Source organism: Nicotiana tabacum, chromosome 21 (assembly GCF_000715075.1).
Source record: "Nicotiana tabacum cultivar K326 chromosome 21, ASM71507v2, whole genome shotgun sequence".
In the NCBI taxonomy this organism is placed as follows: Eukaryota; Viridiplantae; Streptophyta; class Magnoliopsida; order Solanales; family Solanaceae; genus Nicotiana; species Nicotiana tabacum.
In genome coordinates this window covers 84,406,601-84,424,108 of record NC_134100.1, presented here as the reverse complement: position 1 = coordinate 84,424,108, position 17,508 = coordinate 84,406,601, and the positions used below count along the sequence as shown (strand labels likewise).

Genomic DNA, 17,508 nt, shown 5'->3' with positions numbered 1-17,508 from the left:
AAGGAGGTTTTTTCTTGATCACCCGGGTTCATCCATATTTGATTGTATCCGGAGTAGGCATCGAAAAAACTGAGGATCTCGTGGCCGGTCGTGGCGTCGATCATTTGATCGATCCTTGGGACATGCCTTATTCAAATCCTTATAGTTTACACACATTCGTTCAATATTTTGTGTGTTTCGAGTTGCCGATCGGGCTCCACCATGGATGCTATTTTAGGGGTCGGTAGGCAAGTTTGCGTCGATAGCCACATGTGAATTAGCATTAATCGGATCTACGATCGGAGTTTCGATGGGACCAACGGGCGGTACTCCTTCACCGGGCACTATGTTGTTATTTTCACTGTGGTGACCAGACTCGTTGTCAATATGTATGTGTGCTGATTGAGAGTTTGACATTTTGTGTCTTATCCTGAAATCAGAGACACTTCAAAGAGCAAGTGTAAAGTAGTGTGTGTTATGGAGATTTGTATCAAATAACCACTATTATCCTTAGCCCCACGGTGGGCGCCAAACTGTTTACCCTCAAAATCAGATAACAATTGAATTTATAAGTGGTTTTAAGGATATGTGATTTAATTTGATATTGAACTACAAATCAGATTGCAATTGAAATAAGTAATGGAAAAGTAAATGCTAACCACAGAAGTTGAACAGTCTTAGCCTTGGACGGTTTGCCACCCTCGAGTCAAAAATGTTTTTATTGATATCAGAACAGAAACAGCAAGAGAGTAACAAGAACTTGACGAGAATAATAATATATTGGTTTGGGATGTGTGCTACAATATGCTCTACAAATAATGAGACCCCGTTTATATAGTAGGGGAATCCTATTTTAGGTACAATTCTATAAAAGGTAAAAATCTCCTGGTTTGCTGATTTGCCGGTTCCCTATTGATACGTGCCGAGATTTCTGCCGTGATATCTGACTGGTTACGGATATTTCGGTCTTCTGTTGGTTATATCGGCAATATTTCCTCGAGCTTACTCGGGGTCAAGGTCGATTCCGGGATCATGGACTCAATGTTCTCGAGGACGGACATTCTGACCTCGTGTTCTAGTTCGACGAGACTCGGGGTCGATCCTCGACCCCTCGCGTTCCGAGTTCGATTTGTCATGTAATAATCGAGCCCGATTTCGATCGTATACATACGTACTAATAATAATTTCCTGGTCAGCTTGCCAACATCTCGACTAATTTCACGGAATATCCCTGGATAACTCTATGCTCAAAGAATCACTTAATATTTTTTTATTCTGTTAAAATTTGAATCCAAAATATCATGATTCTTCCCACTTCATTGACCATTTGGATTTTGGAGCAGTGAATTTCAGTCTGAATTTTCTTTGAAACATTAATTTTAGGGCAGAAGGAGCAGGAGATTGGTCGGGTAGAAAGAATCAGAGCCCTCAGGTGTCGGCAAAAAGAATTGAATTATCACAATTATCCATGGCTTAAACTAATCCTCCTGTTGTGCTTGTAAATATATATATGTATCTTTCTCTAATTTCAAAAAATTCTCTACTTTCAAATTTCAGTTGGAATATGTTCAAATGTATGTATTAAGATGCTTCAACCGGACTCAAATATTTATCATTTTGGCAAACTAAATTTGTTCTAAATTATATGATATTAAAAAAACAAAAACATTTATTAGGAGTAACTTTTTTACTCTTATTAGTAAAGCTTTTTTTCTTAAAATGCGCACATAAAACTTAAAAGATAACATGAACCAGAGATATTACGTATTAAGATGAGCAAAAAATATATTGAAGTCCCGGAAATGAAGAAATCTCTGGTAGGGAGCGATTCCCATTAATGAGTCTAACGGAGTGCAAATTTAAATTAGTCGGGTCACTAGGTTCCAAATATTAGATGGTTATAAATATCAAATGATTTTAGCATAAGCAACTTAGTTTTTTATTAATACTACTCAGTACTCACATATCTCATCTCAAGAACATTTCATGTAACTTTATTATTATGGAGATAATTTTCAATAAAAGGATAGATGCTTCGAGGGAAAAGGCAATGCACTGGTGGGGGAGAAATGATAAGAAAAGACATAAATATACTAATGCACGTGAATTATGGGTGAATTTGAAGAAGAATTATTTGAGATGAGGGACTTCCAACTGAGTTATTATTGTACTTTTAGATCATGAGACATGATTACCAAAGAGTTAGGAAAAGCACATCTAGGCTTAAAGTACATATCAGCACCATATATACACAAGAAGAGAAAGCAAAAAGATAGTCAGATTTAAGAAGTTGAAAGGATTTAGCAAATGACATGTGACCATGAATTTCCAGGTTCGAGCCGTGAAACAACCTCTTACAGAAATGCAGGATAAGACTGCGCACAATAGACCCTTGTGGTACAACCCTTTCCAGAGCCCCGCAAATAGCGGAAACTTAGTGCACTTGACCATTTTTTTTTAAAAGGATCTAGCAAATATTAAAAGAATTAGAGAAAAAGAAAGAAATTTTCGGATAAGAATTTCTACCGTAGGCATTTTGTGTAATGTGGGGTGAAAGAATAAAGTGGATAGAGTATCTATTCTTTACCAAGTTGAATAGTATTAAAAAAGTAGAGATGCACCTCCACCTTACTCCTCTCTCTCATTCAAAAAGTCTCACCAACTGCTTTACGTTTGATTCTTTATTCTTCGTTTTTATTTTCTTATTTCCTTTTTCTCGTTTCCTCTATTTGTAGCCATTCTTGAACTGGTTTCAAATGGAATTGTAACCAAAATGATAACATGACGTGATTTTCATGTACGCTTTTATCACTTCATCATAGTTAATTATTTTATATTTTCACTTTGGTTTATACTAAACCATGATAAAGTGATTGTGATTAATTTGATGTAAATACTGGACGTGGAATATTAGTTTCTATTGAAAGACCAACTATATGTTTGGTGCAAGGAGATAAATCAATTATACTAGCTGGTCCAATAATTAAGTTCAAAATGGTAAACAAGAATCATGTGATAAAAGTGGTGATTGAGATTGGTTTATCACTATTTGGATCCCCAATGTTATAGAAAATACAGACAGGAATCATGTGATGCAACTTGACAAGTATCTATCATCAAAGTACAAGCAAAAAATATTAAATGGAAAGGCTAGAGCTTAACTTAGCCAGGTATTAATTGAAGTAAACTAACGTATTACTTGTCATATTACAGCCTTCACGTAAAAAACATGAGATGAAATAGGATGTAAATACGATAAGTCTAATATGCATGCATGTTAAATCAAATTTACTGCTGTCTCAATAATTTTTAATATCCGAGAAAACAAATGTTTAATATCTTTTACAAGTTATTTCTTGTTGTAAACACATAAATTTTCTATCATTCCTTACTATTCCATGTACTCTCGGTTCCAAGAGGATGTGAGGCGAGAAAAGAATCTAATATCAGCATGAACTCAGATATCAATTTCTTAAAACTTTTATAAATTTTACATACTTAAAAGCAACGTAATGAGCGTAATGGATCATATTTTCTATAGTTTAAAACGTCAGAAAATATTTTTATTATTATTGTAAAAATATTTTTACATAGTTTATCAACGATGGTATCCGTTAAATTGGAACTTAAGCTTGAAAGTCTCGAATTGTATGTTACTTTACTTTGTTTATTTTTATATAACAGTAATGTTGGAACCAATTTGCAACCATAAGTATATCTACTTTAATGATCTGCCAAAGCGAGCGCTTGATCAATCACAGCACTTTCTAAAGCAGGTAATAAAAAAAATTATCAAATAAACCCGACCTAATCTCTTTTCTAAGAGTTTTTTTAATTGTAAATAATTTTTGATATTAGTATAACGTGATTTAGCCATCAAGGTTTTATCTCTGAGAAAATTAAGAATGAGAAGGTCGAGGCAAAAAAAATCAACTCTTTAGACTTTGAGCAACCCAGCAATCAACTTTAGTGAACACAAGTTAAACTCTTGTTGCAACATATATGCTCCTACGATAGCTGAAAGTAGCATTTTCCTTGAGTAGGATATTGTTTATGTGCAAATTTAGAAAGGGTACTCTCTTGTTAAACCTCTTTCACTGATCCTAAATTTCCTGCTACTCAAAAGTATGGCAACATTCCTTTTCATATGGCTCCTGAGTAACTCATCTGAAGAGACATAAAGCAAAGTCGGATCTCTAAAGAACAAAACTGAAACCCCACAAATACCAAAGTATGCCATATGAAATGCAATCTGCCGAGTGGAGTGAAAACAAAAAAATAACTATCAGTTCCAACGAACCTAAGAATAAAGTGTAAAGAGTGAAAGAAAGGACATGCCTGTAAATTCGGCGACTATAACAACAGCAGCTGAGACTTGTGATCAATGCCATTAAAGATGAAAGTCCCAGACATGGGAATGAATTGTCTAGTGATGAGCTGCAGTGAACACAGCATAATTGACCTCAGTCCAATGGAACACAGCCATATTATATATATATATATCCAGTAAAGTAGAAGTTTTGATGAAAAACAAGATTCGAGACAAAAATTGAAGGAGAAACAAACCTTGATCACTTCTTGTGATGCAACTCCTCCGACGAAGGCCGCCACAGCATGAAGCTCCGAAGCACCATACCGGCACATCTCATTAATAAGGTCCTCTGATAAGGCGGAGCCATTGCAACCGAGATCATTGAGTAGGCCAACAGCTGTAATTTTCAACCGAGATATATCCTCATCCATCTCACTACCAAGAAATTCTTCAGGTCAGACAGCCATATATTAACTTTTCCTCAGAAAATGAGTGTGTTTGGATGAGAGAGCATTGGCCTTTACCCGTCAAATTGGCCAGGAAATTTGTTATAATTTGCAGCAAACCGATCAGCTGCTCGAAGAAGAATATAAAGACCCACAGCAGTACTGCCATATAAAGGGAGTATGAAAAGCACCTAATGAAAGACGATTTATGCAAAATACCTAATGTTTGAAAGATGAACAACCAACGTATGAATTCAGTTGCAAAAATATTAACAGTTCAGCAAAAAGGAAAATCTTTGAGCACCCACTCATAGTAATATCTGCTGTCTATAAGAATCTAAAACTAAATGAACAAATAAATATACTGCACGATGAATGCACTTGGAAAGTTTTTCTGGACGACTAGCTGCAGACCGAGTAAAAGCAGAAGATTAAGAGTTTCTTAATTACTGGGTTTAAATTAACAGGAGAAAGTAAATGAGGAAATGTCCCCTTTTGGCCCACATGTATTCCATTCAATACGAGACATAAATTAAGAAAAAGGAGGTGGATGGGAAGAGAGAGATTTAAATTCTAAGCCTCCCTTATACCTATACTATTGTAAAATCTTATGTCAAACTCTCCTTGAGATTCATTTTTATCTTCGCATTTCTTTTGTTTTCCTCTTACATTAATGGAAAGAAAACTGAGAGATACAACAGACAGCAACTGTTAACACAACAAACCAGTTTCAAGCATCCCAACGGATACATTGCTTCAAAGGGCGAGTGTCTCATCATTTCCACTCAGCATAAAATACAATAATTCTAGCCAGTGTTTCTCGGCTTCAACATCCTATTTTCACCTTCATCGTGAAAAGCAATTCAAACAAGCTTGGACAATATTACAACCCTAATTTTTCGAACTTCTGATACCCAAAAACCAGCAAAAGATTGACTGTCAAATATCTGTTGGCTAAATGGCTGCATTTCCAGGTCTATTGATAAATATTTGAGAACTCTCTTTTCCTCCCTCCCACAACTCTTTACCATCGATTTAGTACAAGATACCGTTGCAAAAATATTAAGAAGTGGCAAACAGGTGCACTATCAGCATGATTACTGAAAGAACCAAAAAATACACAATCTCCAAGAAACATTTAAGACAAACTGAAAGGAAACCAGCAAAAGATAAAACTAAATCTTCAACCATCCTAATGCTTGCTCAATAAAATATAGCTATATATCTAATCAAAAAAACTTATGCAGTACGAATCAGCAAGGGAATGCTTATTTTATTCCTACCAAGCTGCCAGTAACGCTTGGATTAGCATCACTAGAAATTTAGTCCTATAACTTCTTATTTACCTTTTTGCTCCATTTGTTTTGTTTAACAAAAGGTGAACATAACTTGCAAAGCAAGTAGTTTTCATTTTTCAATCAAACCCTAGTTAGCTGATAACATAGAGGCATCTAGACTAGATAGTGCACTTCATCAATTCAAGTACGCTGACACCTTAAGAAAAGAGATCACTCATTAAAAAAACGTGAAATACTCCTATTTCAGCAGAAAAGGTCCAAATAACCTAGATTATGCCTTTGAAAAAATTATATTCTTCAGCATTTGAAAGTTCATATGTGACTTCACTAGAAGCCCTTGGAAAATGGATTTAGAAAAAGAATATCCACCATGAAATGGCAGGGGGCTTTAGCTTGGATAAACTTACTTTTCAGGAAGTACTTTAAGAGAGTTGGCTTCTTGCAAGGTCCTGTTATTTGGTATCACAAAACAATCAAAGAATCATGAAAGGATCATGTCGGTTCGAACAGCTTAAATGACCCCAAGAAGCCCTCTCTACTTCAACTTATATCACAGATGACTATTCCAACTTGAGGTCATTTGACAATGTCAATCCATATTCCTACAGTAAGCAATTACATACCCATAATCCTCATCTGTCAAATACTTCTGTAACTCAGGTTGGACAGGAGAGGTGAACTCATCCTCAATGAGGCGATATCTGCAAACCTAACATAATGGAAAGAGAAAATTTCAATGACAAGAAACTAAAACATCCATCCAATAATGATTTCAAATGTTAAACAGAGTTTACTGACAGACAATTAGCAGTGAGAATTGTTAACATCCTAATATCAATGCACCATAATGTTAGTGCAGTCTCTTGAAAATTCAGTTGCAACAGTCATTATCTCGATACTAACAACAAATCGTCCACTAAAATCATGCATGTAGAAGAAGGAGATTTTAAGATTCTCTCTCCCCCCACACACAGAGCATAGCTGAACACACTTTTTGAAGCAAATAGTTTCTAAGGCCATTAAGCACTTCCAGACAACTGCTCGAATCAAAATAGGGGAGCAAGACCAAGAAATGTGTGTTCCCAAGCTAGCATACCTCTGCCTAACATGATCCACCCCCTTCGCAACTGTAGTGAAGGACTTACAAGGCATGTGATAAGCAAGGTAGCCCATTCAATAGTTAACGCCTTTGCTGGATGGCTCCTTAGAATGAAACCAAATTTAACCATTTGGACAAAGGGGATTGGAGACAGGTCACAGAAATAGCTTTGAAAAAGAGACAGACAGTCAGGATCACATACTCGTACCACAAAAACATCAAGCTTAAAACCAGAGGAGTCCCTCTTCATCAGGGTCAAACATATTGATAAATTATGGTTTCTATAGCAAGAAATACAATGTTTTCCAAATTGTCAAACTGAAATGAGATTCACGTAGCACAGAGAAGTAATTCTAGATGAATGAACATTCAGACAAACGAAACAGAAAAGAAGAAACGCCCTTACAGCAAGCTTCCTTGCATTTTTACAGAAGCTCTTTATATTTGCCTTGGAGATGCTGGCTGGATCTCTACCGATTTTCTTGAGTAAATTCCTGACCTTCTGCTCCATAACAAGAAAATCAGCCTCGGCCTTGGCTTGGTAAGTTTTTTGCAGGTTTATGTACAATCTGCAATAGAGTCAACAGTCCAAGCATCAATAAATAAACTCCTGTAAATTTTAATAAAAATTAATGTGTCGAGAAGAAACGTAAACCACTAACTCAGTTGATGATGTCATATCTGGTATTGACCCCTCAAGAGGTGTCTCTCCACCACCTTCATTAGCTATGAATTCCTAAAGTGCAAAAAAATAAATCATATCGATCACCAACTTCAACCAATGCAAAGAAATATCAATCAAGGGAACTTGAGTAGGTTGCTTGATAAAGACTAGTAACAATTATGTATTTGCTGAAAAAGGAAAAAGTACAAATGTTTGAACAGAGATGAAGAGAGACAATGTGCTACTTTCCTGTGGATTCTAAAAGAATAATTGATATACAAATTAGCATATGAAACATTAAAAGAATGACATGGACTATTTTTTTTTCTTTTTGATAACCGTGGTGTCCAAGCCAGCTTGTGTGCATCTCGACTAATTCCACGGGGTACCTGCTATTTCCCACCAACACAGGTAATTAGTTCCCAAATTAAACTACACTTCTTTAGTCCACCCAGTAACTCAAATTTTCTGGTGCAAATGCAGACTAGCAACCAAGAGGTCAGAGGACCATAGCCCAACACATTGTTACCACATTAACTCAGGTGAAGAACTTGGCAAAGGATCTTCCCTCCATCTCCTCCTCCTGCCTCCTTGCTCTTTTGAAGGGAAAAGGCAAACAAGGAAAATAGAAGAAACTAAGGTCTCATTTGTTTTTATAAAGATTAAGGCGTCTGAATCAGAATACACATCTAAATATTATATTTGTATTAAGATTAAAACGCCTGAATCTGAATACACATCTGAATATTAATATGTTAGTATTAAGATCTGAATACTGAATAATTAAGACTATTTGTTTTCTCTACATTTGAATGTGTAAAACTTGTCTTAATTTAAAAATTAATAAGTATAAATTCAAATCAAATTGTACTAATTCATCTAATACTATATTAAAAAAATATTTTTTTAAAAAAATTATATGGTGGTTGATGGTGATAATGGCTAACCGTGGCGGTTGTGGGTGCCGACTGGGTAGTGACTGGTGGTGGTGTTGGTTGATAGTTGTGATTATGGGTAGTAGATGGTGGATGACAGTAGTATTTAATGGTGGTGGTTGATGGTGGATGACTAATAATAGTGATGGGTGATATATAGTAGTAGTTGATAGTGGTGATGGGTGATTGTTGTGGTATTGGTGGTCGGTGGTGATGGTTGTAAATGATGGCTAATGATAGTGATACCTGACATTCGTGCTTGACAGCGGTGATAGTTGTGGCTGAGGATGGTGGTAATGGGTGGTGGGTAGTGGGTGGTGGTATTCTATAATGATGGGGAGCAACGATAGCAGTGATGATAGTGATTAGCGGTGAAAGTATAGGAGTTGAAATATCATTTTTACATAAATTCTTGAATGTATAATATTTTAATAATATTAAGACTCTGTTAATAGATCTTAATATTCAGACCCATTTAGAGGTTGTAAAATTAAAAATACAAAAAGACTTACTAGTTAGGATCTTCAGATCTAAAAAACAAACGCACTTCATGACTGAGATCTAGATAATTAAGATTCAGACATCCACTAAGTGCAAACAAATGAGGCCTAAAACATGCTTCTTTTTTATAAGGAGAAACTAAAACATGTACAAGAAGCCCTGCCAAGAGAAGAACCAGTGGTACTGGTACTTTGAACCTTTACAATCAACTAAAAAGCCATCAATTCTAATTGTTAATACTATGCTTGCTTATAAATATAAAAGAAAAAAGCCATCAATTGTATGGACTAGTTTTGTAAGATGCATAATTCAATTGTATGGACTAGTTAAGATGTCAATTCGCTATTTAGAGCTAATGAAATGGACAAGAATAACAAAACATCAGCAACCAAAATCATGTTTTAAGTAGAGCTGTCAACTCGTCAATAGTTCTTTTAATCAGGTTAAATCAACTAAAGCTGCAATAATTCCAGAAATTGTTTTCCAGCTTCCTTCTTGTTTATGTTTTTTTCCAAGAAAATGCATGTTACCTTCAGGGCTGCTACCATCACCCAAAAATCAGATGAACTGGAATCAACTTCTGTACAGCTGTCATCAATAATTTTCTGTAGGTTTGGACCTAGTAGACAAAAGAGAAAAATCAATTATACATTTGTGATCTCATCGTCCAGTTCCAAATTAAGATTCCACCTTAACTAGATTTAAACCGATATAATATCAAGTTACAAGAATGAATCCTTTTACTCCATGAGCTTTTTTCTTTTTTGAAATGGTACTCCATGACTATTCTTTTTGTTTGATGAACTAAGATCTACAGTCACTACGATACTCTTACAAATTTAGAAAAGAAAGTCTTTATCTTCATTTTTCTTTATTCTCCTTTCTTTTCTTTTCTTTTCTTTTCTTTTTTTTTTTTTTTTTGATAAGAAAAAGATTTTATTGAATGGTACCAAGATGGTACAGAAGATAACAAGGAAACAAAAAACAGCCTACTACAATCTTCTTCCTAACAACTCCAAGAAATCCATGTACTGATCTGAACTAGAGGGCTATAGGATTCTCCTTATTCTATAGGATATTTATCACTTCAAAGACTTTTACCGCAGACCTATCCTCCAGCATTATAGCAATTTAACCAGTCAATTAAATAAAACCAAAATGTCTGGATAGAACTTAAAATGGCAACTGCATGTTACTCTAGTTAGTCTTCTAGTTAGCAATAAAGAGAAACAAGATGATGAATACATAAAAACCAATATACATTCATAAACTATCTTCATGCAGCCAAATCTAAGCATATCTAGTAAATTGGGTTTAGCAAAGCCTCCTGAAGCTCTTTTTTGTGAACTGTAGCAAAGCTTCCTGAAGTAGTAAAACAGAGTTTATTTCCAAATTTAGTAACATAGTTAACTGATTATGTAAACAGGTCACATTGACAATCACTGAAAGCATCTTCCCAGTAAATTCAAAATGCACCCCCCCCCCCCCCCCAAAAAAAAAAAAAACTGACAATCTTGTGAACTAATTGGCAATCATACTGATCAACTAAAGAAAGAGACAACCAGAAAAGGACAAGTATATTTTTGGAAACAAAACAAAGTAAGAGTCTATTCAAATTTTGAAAAACAAAAACGGATGAGTGAGCAAACTGCTGCCAAATATCACATAAAACTCTAGATTCATACATTAGACAAGAGCTGGAAGAAAACTATGAGTTTCTGATACATCAAAGAATTCAAATAAATGCTTACCAGTCCCTTGTGGAGAAAAGAGCTTGTATGAAGCTTCCACGGCTTCTTTGTAGTTTTCTTCATCCGCTGTGATCATCTTGGACTTAATTAAATCCTAAGACATTAAGGAAATTGACCAAATCACCTTAGATGGACCAAAATGGAAAAATTAAGGATGAAACTTAAGAGGTATTTAAATATATATTTTTGAACCTTGAATTGCCTTTTCTCTTCTCTGGTAGAAGGAAGATTTCCACCATGAGCATTTGCCCATTCCTCCGCCAGTTTAACTAGGATAATAATATATGGTGTGTGTTTATGAACCACAGCATCAGTTGTGTTCAAATCAATTGTCTCTGCAAATCTATGGTGATAAGTATGAAATCAGCCCCTTTCTTTATCCTTTTCCACCTTTGATGGAGAAAAATGTATTTGTTAACAAGGAGAAAGAGTAAAAGCTCTAAGGACAGGATGCATCCCAGTAGAAAGACGCTTACATCAGTGAAATTCCAATCCCATTAAAGATATATCAACAATGATGCATGGCCGGTATGGCTTTACACCAAGAGATGCTTAAAAAATTACCCAAACCCATAGATAATCTAAGAATAGATACCAAGCTTGCAAATTTTTGTGTTACTGTTATTTATAAGTACCATACTGAAGCAGATATGGTTCATTTGTCTAGAAATAAGAGAGATTTTTAAGTGAACAGATTAATCTCGGTTATAGAACTATAACATATCAAGCAAAGAGGAAAGCACAAAGAAACAGCCGACCTCCGAAGTTCTGGCCATGGGTTATTAAGCCGTAGATCATCTAGAAAATGATCAGGCTTCGATTCAATTACTGTATGTTCCTGCAGATAGATGAGAAAATTTTGATTAACACGCAAATGATATCCCGTTTGGTAAGAGCTTTATTAACAAACTCATTGTTACTTCTTTGCTCATTCATTGATTCATTCTGTTCCTATCGCTTGACAGTTCTTTTACTATAAGAATAGTTCCTCATATAGATCCTCACAAGACCAGGAAAAAAAAAAGATCCCCACAAGAAATCCATGACAATGGTAGTCACTGGTCTGGACCCACAGTTCTCTATCGATACAGGATTTCACAGTTATATCATCCTAAAATAGCACAAAGCAGCATTAAGATTACCTTCACACTGATCCTGACAAGACCCATGAGGCCGTATGATCGTGCAAATAATAAAATAATATTTGCCTCCCGACAGATTCTATCCAATTTCACCATGGAATCTTCAACCAGCTGAAATAGAAAAGACAAAGCATAAGAAGAAACTGTCAGAAGTTCCATTGTGCTGGTAGCAGCTGACAGACAATTAGTCATGTTATGCATTTAAATACAGTTGACCTAAATGGCAAAGGAAATATATCTTTCTTTTGTTTTAACCTTTGTGTTTTTTTTTCTTTTCTTTTCTTTTTTTTTTTTGGGGGGGGGTCTTGCTTCCTCAGTTATAGGTTGGAAAACCCATAATTATGCAGATACAACTAGTTGTTCGCTCCTTCAAATCAACACGGCCTTACCTCTTTTGAAAGGGAGATGAAAGACAAATGTATTGGAAATTTGGAATGATTGTAACGCGTAATGTGCTAGTCCAGAAGTACAGAGATTCATAAGAATTAACACAGAACACAGTAGATAAAAAGTGTGTTGAAATGATTGTAACTCGTAAAGTGCTAGTTAAGAGGCTTAGAGAATCTTCAAATTTGGCATGCTACACAGTAGATAAAAGTCTATGGAATTCCTCCAGTCACAAAAAAAAATCAGAATCTTTGACATATCAGACACAACAACAACAACCCCATTGAAATCCCACATGTGGGTCTGGGGGGGTAGTGTGTACGCAGTCCTTACCCCTACCTAGAGAAAGTAGAGAGGATGTTTCGGATAGACCCTCGGTTCAGAAAATATCAGACATAGATTCTACTAAATAGTCAAGCATGAAACTGTAAGTAAAGTTCTCTCAAAATAATTAAATAAACATGAAAAAATGATAAAATTTGGGTGGGTATACTATTTAGACTTTATGAGAAACTACATATATCCTGGACAATGTAATATTGGAGACAATTTTCTGTCTGAAATTCTTTTGTATGCATGAAAAAATAAGACAAAAAGATGGGGATACTACTTCATTATTATGGAATAGAAGACAGACCTTAAAGAACACTACACATGATATTTGCTTGATGGGGGACAATATCTAATTTGAACAATTTAATATTGTAGTGTTACCAAGAAATGTAGTGTAATGTAAAGCTAACTTTCACAAGAACTTTCTTTTACCATATGCAGGGAGGCAGGGAAATGGATTTTTTATAATAACCAAATTAAGTTAAGAAAAGTGGGAACACAGGATCCTGCCAAGATCAAATGCTTTTACGAGTACAGGATAATTCGCAGCTCCAGACCTGTGTAGCTATGACCAAAGTAAACTGAGAAAAGAATGATGGATTTGTCTCAATTAGTTCCTCCGGATGTTCTTCTATAAACTTGGCTTTAACAGCATCATTTAGCTCTTGAAGAAATGCACACACACACTTTGCCTTCGATTGTCCAACACTTGCTTCATCAACTACCAGAAATACAAGAGAAAAATAAGACTATGGAGAAGCCAAGGCTTTTTAAAATTGTAGATGCATATGGAGAACCACGTAACATACCCATAAAATTATTTCCAAGATCACCCACTTCAACCTTAGAACCATCAACAACAGTGATACTTCCAACCCCACCAAGAACAAGATTTTTCAAAGTTTCAGAACCAGTTGGACCACAGTTGAGTAAGCAGATACTGGCTTTCTCCAGTGCAGCTTGTCCTTGCTCACCCCATATCCTGCAAGAGCAAATCAGCTTCATTATTATCTGTTCTCCACCTAAAACTTAATTGTCAAACATGCTAATGCAGGGGAATAGTGTATTTCAGGTTGGATTCTGAAAACACCCATGAATGCCCATAATAGCCATATGATATAAAACGTATCTTTGTCTCTGCCTGTTTTTATAACTATTATCTGAAGGATGAGTAAATTTAAAGTCGCATATGTGTTTGAAATTCATAATTTGATCAATTTAGCTAGGGTCATAAGTAGAGTACAACAACAACAACAACTCAGTAGAATTCCACTAATGGGGTCTGGGGAAGGTAGAGTGTACGCAGACCTTACCCCTATCCAGTATCCCGGAGGAATAGAGAGGCTGTTTCCGGGAGACCCTCGGCTCAGAGACAATAGATCCGTAACAACAATAGAAACCAGAAAAGCAGTATCAACTTCGTAAAAGACAGCAAATAAATGGAAAGGCAAAAAAAAAAGTGTGAAACACAACAAAAACCGCTAGCAGTCCTAGACAAAACACTATCAGACTAGCCGGCACAACGAGGAAAAACGCTCGACTACCTCCCTAACCTACAACCCTAATGATCGACCTCCACACCTTCCTATCAAGGCCATGTCCTCGAAAATCTAAAGTCGCGCCATGTCCTGTCTGATCACCTCGCCCCAATACTTCTTAGGCCGCTCTCTACCTCTTCTCGTACCTGCCAAAACCAACCGCTCACACCTCCTAACCGGGGCATTTAGGCTCCTTCTCCGCACGTGCCCGAACCATCTAAGCCTCGCTTCCCGCATCTTGTCGTCCAAGGGAGCCACGCCTACCCTTTTCCGAATATCCTCATTCTTAATCTTATCCATCCTAGTGTGCCCGCACATACATCTCAACATTCTCATTTCTGCTACTTTCATCTTCCGGATATGTGAAATCTTAACTGGCCAATACTTAGCCCAATACAATATGGCCGGTCTAACCACCGCTCTATAGAACTTGGGTCATAAGTAGAGTCTGTGACAAAAATATCAATCTTGCAAGATACATCTTATCAGGCATTCCATGGAAAAACATTCCAAGAAAATTTACACTGGTCATCCAGAAACAAGAATCAACATTTTTTTTTCTAATTCTAGACTAACTCAGAGCTGTAGATAGGAATGAACATCTCTGATCCATTCCTGTTTGGAATTTTTCAATACAAAAAGAGGCAAATCTGGATACACACAAGAAAGATCTATTTGATGGATACACACAACTGAAATTGCCAATGGAAGTAAAGTAATCTTTTCCAGAAATTACAGGTCATTCAACAGTAAGGTGCAAAGAGAACCAAATATCAGGTCTTCACAAGTCAGCGGTACCTATTAGGTAACAGTGACAAAATATTTCCAAAATGAAATTTCCATCAAAGCCTATTAGGTAACAGTGACACTTGCCAATCTATGGGAGTTCACCTCTCTAGTCAAGAAGGAGAGACTCCTCAGAACAATCTTTTGAAAATCCATGACTTCCAACAAGTAAAACTTTCTTTGCATCCAAATTTATAAATAGGAAGCCCCTGAGGTTCTTTCCAGAGGGAAGCATTCAAATGGAGCCAACATTAGCCATTGTTTAGCACTAAAATACATAGCAACTTAATGGGGCAAAATTACATCTGTTGAATTGAGTGAATCGTCTAATCCAGGAGTTTAAACTATTAAAAAAAAGTACACTTAATTTATTTATTTTAGACTGCAACATATCTTATCATGGCCGGATCCAATTTTTTTTCTTAGCCAAGCATGTAAAGTATTGGTTGATGGTTGGCGGTGAAACTTGAATTCAGTACCTTTCTATGCTCTAATATCATGCCAACTCATGTAGTAGGTTAAACTAAGGGGCAGATTCATAGGTAAGTATAGGTTCGGCCGAACCCAGTAGCTTTGTCCAAAACTCTATATATGTGTTAAGAAATTCCCTAAATATGCACATATATTAAATTTTGAACCCAGTTATTAGCACTTGAGATCGATGTCCTAGAATCTCGAACCCACAAAGTTCAAATCCTAAATTTGCCTCTGCTTAGCCTTGTATCCTTTTCCTTAAACTCTCATGCCAGCACATCTACGATTCTATGTCCAAAAAATCCCCCTCCTTTCTTGTCTCATCATATGCCTTTCTCCACTTCAATACCACAGACTTGGTTCACCATGTAACATAGAAAAACCCAAATTTGCCTTAAAACACAAAAAATATACTATTGGAAAAAAATGCGCCTAAATAGAGCGGGATAAACATAAAGGATCATATAGTCGACCTCAACTAGCTTTGATTTGAGAGGTACTTAATTGATTCTTTTTTGAAATAACGATTATCCAGTTCAACTTGCACGCACCTCGACTACTCCACCGAGTACCTATTAACTCCCACCATCACAAGTACCCGATAACTCTACCTACCATGCTTAAGCAAATGAGAAGAAATCACCTAGTGTTTTGTCTCTAGTGGGATTTAAACCCTAGTCTCCACAGTTTGCACCCACTTCATCGATCGCCCGGCCACACCTCAGCACTTAATTGATTTTTAATTTTTTACAATGGTGGTGTGTGAGCCAGCTTACACGCACCTCAACTAATTTCTAGTGGTGTCATTCCAAGGCTTAAGCGGATGGAAAGAAATCACATACTGTTTTTGTGTCTAGTGGGATTTAAACCCTAGTCTCTAATGTTTGTCGCTCACTTCATAGACCACTGGGTCACGCCTGGCAGTTAATTGATATTTCATTAATAATTTTGCACATACTTAGTTAATCCCAGAAAAGAGAATCGTTTTCTAATTTCTGCTATGAAATTATAATTTAAGTGCAACAACTACAAGAGCTCAAGTTCCGTGGTAGGGAGTAGGGACTAGTAGTAATAGGGTTCATAATACAAAGAGATCATAACAAAAAGCTGAAAGCAGAAAATTGATGTATGTATGAAAAAATATAATAGACTAAAAGAATTATACCTGAGCTGACGATCGTATTTGACTTTGGGTTCCGCCATTGTTGTGTATGAGCAAAACTCAGCTTGTTTTTTACGCAGGAGGAGGGTGAAAGTGAAATAGAGAGTGTGAAGAACTGGGATTTTACTGAAAGAGAAGAAGAGATTTAAATTGAGAAAATGGAATATAGAATTTTTTAACGATATGTTGGACCGGGTAAGTTTGGTTTGGGCCTCGTGGGCCTTGACCAGGATATATTCAGAAGGAAATTTCACCTCCTATAGCAAAGGTATACACATTTATTATAAACCAAAATTATTTTTAAATATTATTTTTTATAGCTACATTTTATAGCAAAATAAGTACTTGTTGTATATACTACCATTGAGGCATGAAATAAGCCATGAAATAAGGCATGAAATACGTTATTTATGTTTTTACTCTCTCTTAGACAGCTGGACATACTTATTTTTAAGGTGATTGTCGTTACTGTATTCATGAATACAGCAGTGCGAATACATGTGAATACATGTACGTACAGCTGGACTGCCCTGACTTTAGGCGCTTTTTACTGATGTATTCATGAATAAGCAGCGCGAATACATGTGAATACATGTGCGTACAACTGGACTGCCTGATTTTAGGTGCTTTTGCTGCTGTATTCATGAATACATGGTGCGAATACATGCACGTACAGCTGGACTACCCTGATTTTAGACATT

The 17,508-nt window shown here is 36.1% G+C and overlaps 1 protein-coding gene across 3 annotated transcripts; it reads right to left on the bottom strand.

Annotated features, from left to right (window-relative positions):
• Positions 1-3,893: 3,893 nt before the first annotated feature.
• LOC107776609 (NEDD8-activating enzyme E1 regulatory subunit AXR1-like) lies at positions 3,894-16,963 on the bottom strand. Of its 3 annotated transcripts, none has more exons than XM_016596519.2 (16): positions 16,811-16,963; positions 13,657-13,829; positions 13,405-13,568; positions 12,128-12,238; positions 11,744-11,823; positions 11,178-11,328; positions 10,986-11,079; positions 9,765-9,853; positions 7,797-7,870; positions 7,541-7,703; positions 6,659-6,744; positions 6,443-6,484; positions 4,816-4,899; positions 4,546-4,726; positions 4,318-4,416; positions 3,894-4,231 (listed from the first exon to the last, which is right to left on the bottom strand). In XM_016596519.2, the coding sequence occupies exons 1-15, from the start codon at positions 16,846-16,848 to the stop codon at positions 4,333-4,335; spliced, it is 1,614 nt and encodes a 537-aa protein (XP_016452005.1). In that variant the 5' UTR covers positions 16,849-16,963; the 3' UTR covers positions 3,894-4,231; positions 4,318-4,332. The 3 variants fall into 3 exon arrangements, with proteins under 3 accessions (XP_016452005.1, XP_016452006.1, XP_075098110.1); XM_075242009.1 differs by having other exon boundaries at positions 3,968-4,146; XM_016596520.2 differs by lacking the exon at positions 6,443-6,484.
• Positions 16,964-17,508: the final 545 nt, after the last annotated feature.

Excerpts from the sequence above, each read along its gene's own strand:
- LOC107776609 (XM_016596519.2), bottom strand. The coding sequence starts at position 16,848 with ATGGCGGAACCCAAAGTCAAATACGATCGTCAGCTCAG. Across the intron at positions 13,569-13,656 it reads TCTTGGAAATAATTTTATGG|TTGATGAAGCAAGTGTTGGA; the intron begins GTATGTTACGTG and ends TATTTCTGGTAG. Across the intron at positions 11,080-11,177 it reads AAGAGAAAAGGCAATTCAAG|GATTTAATTAAGTCCAAGAT; the intron begins GTTCAAAAATAT and ends TTAATGTCTTAG.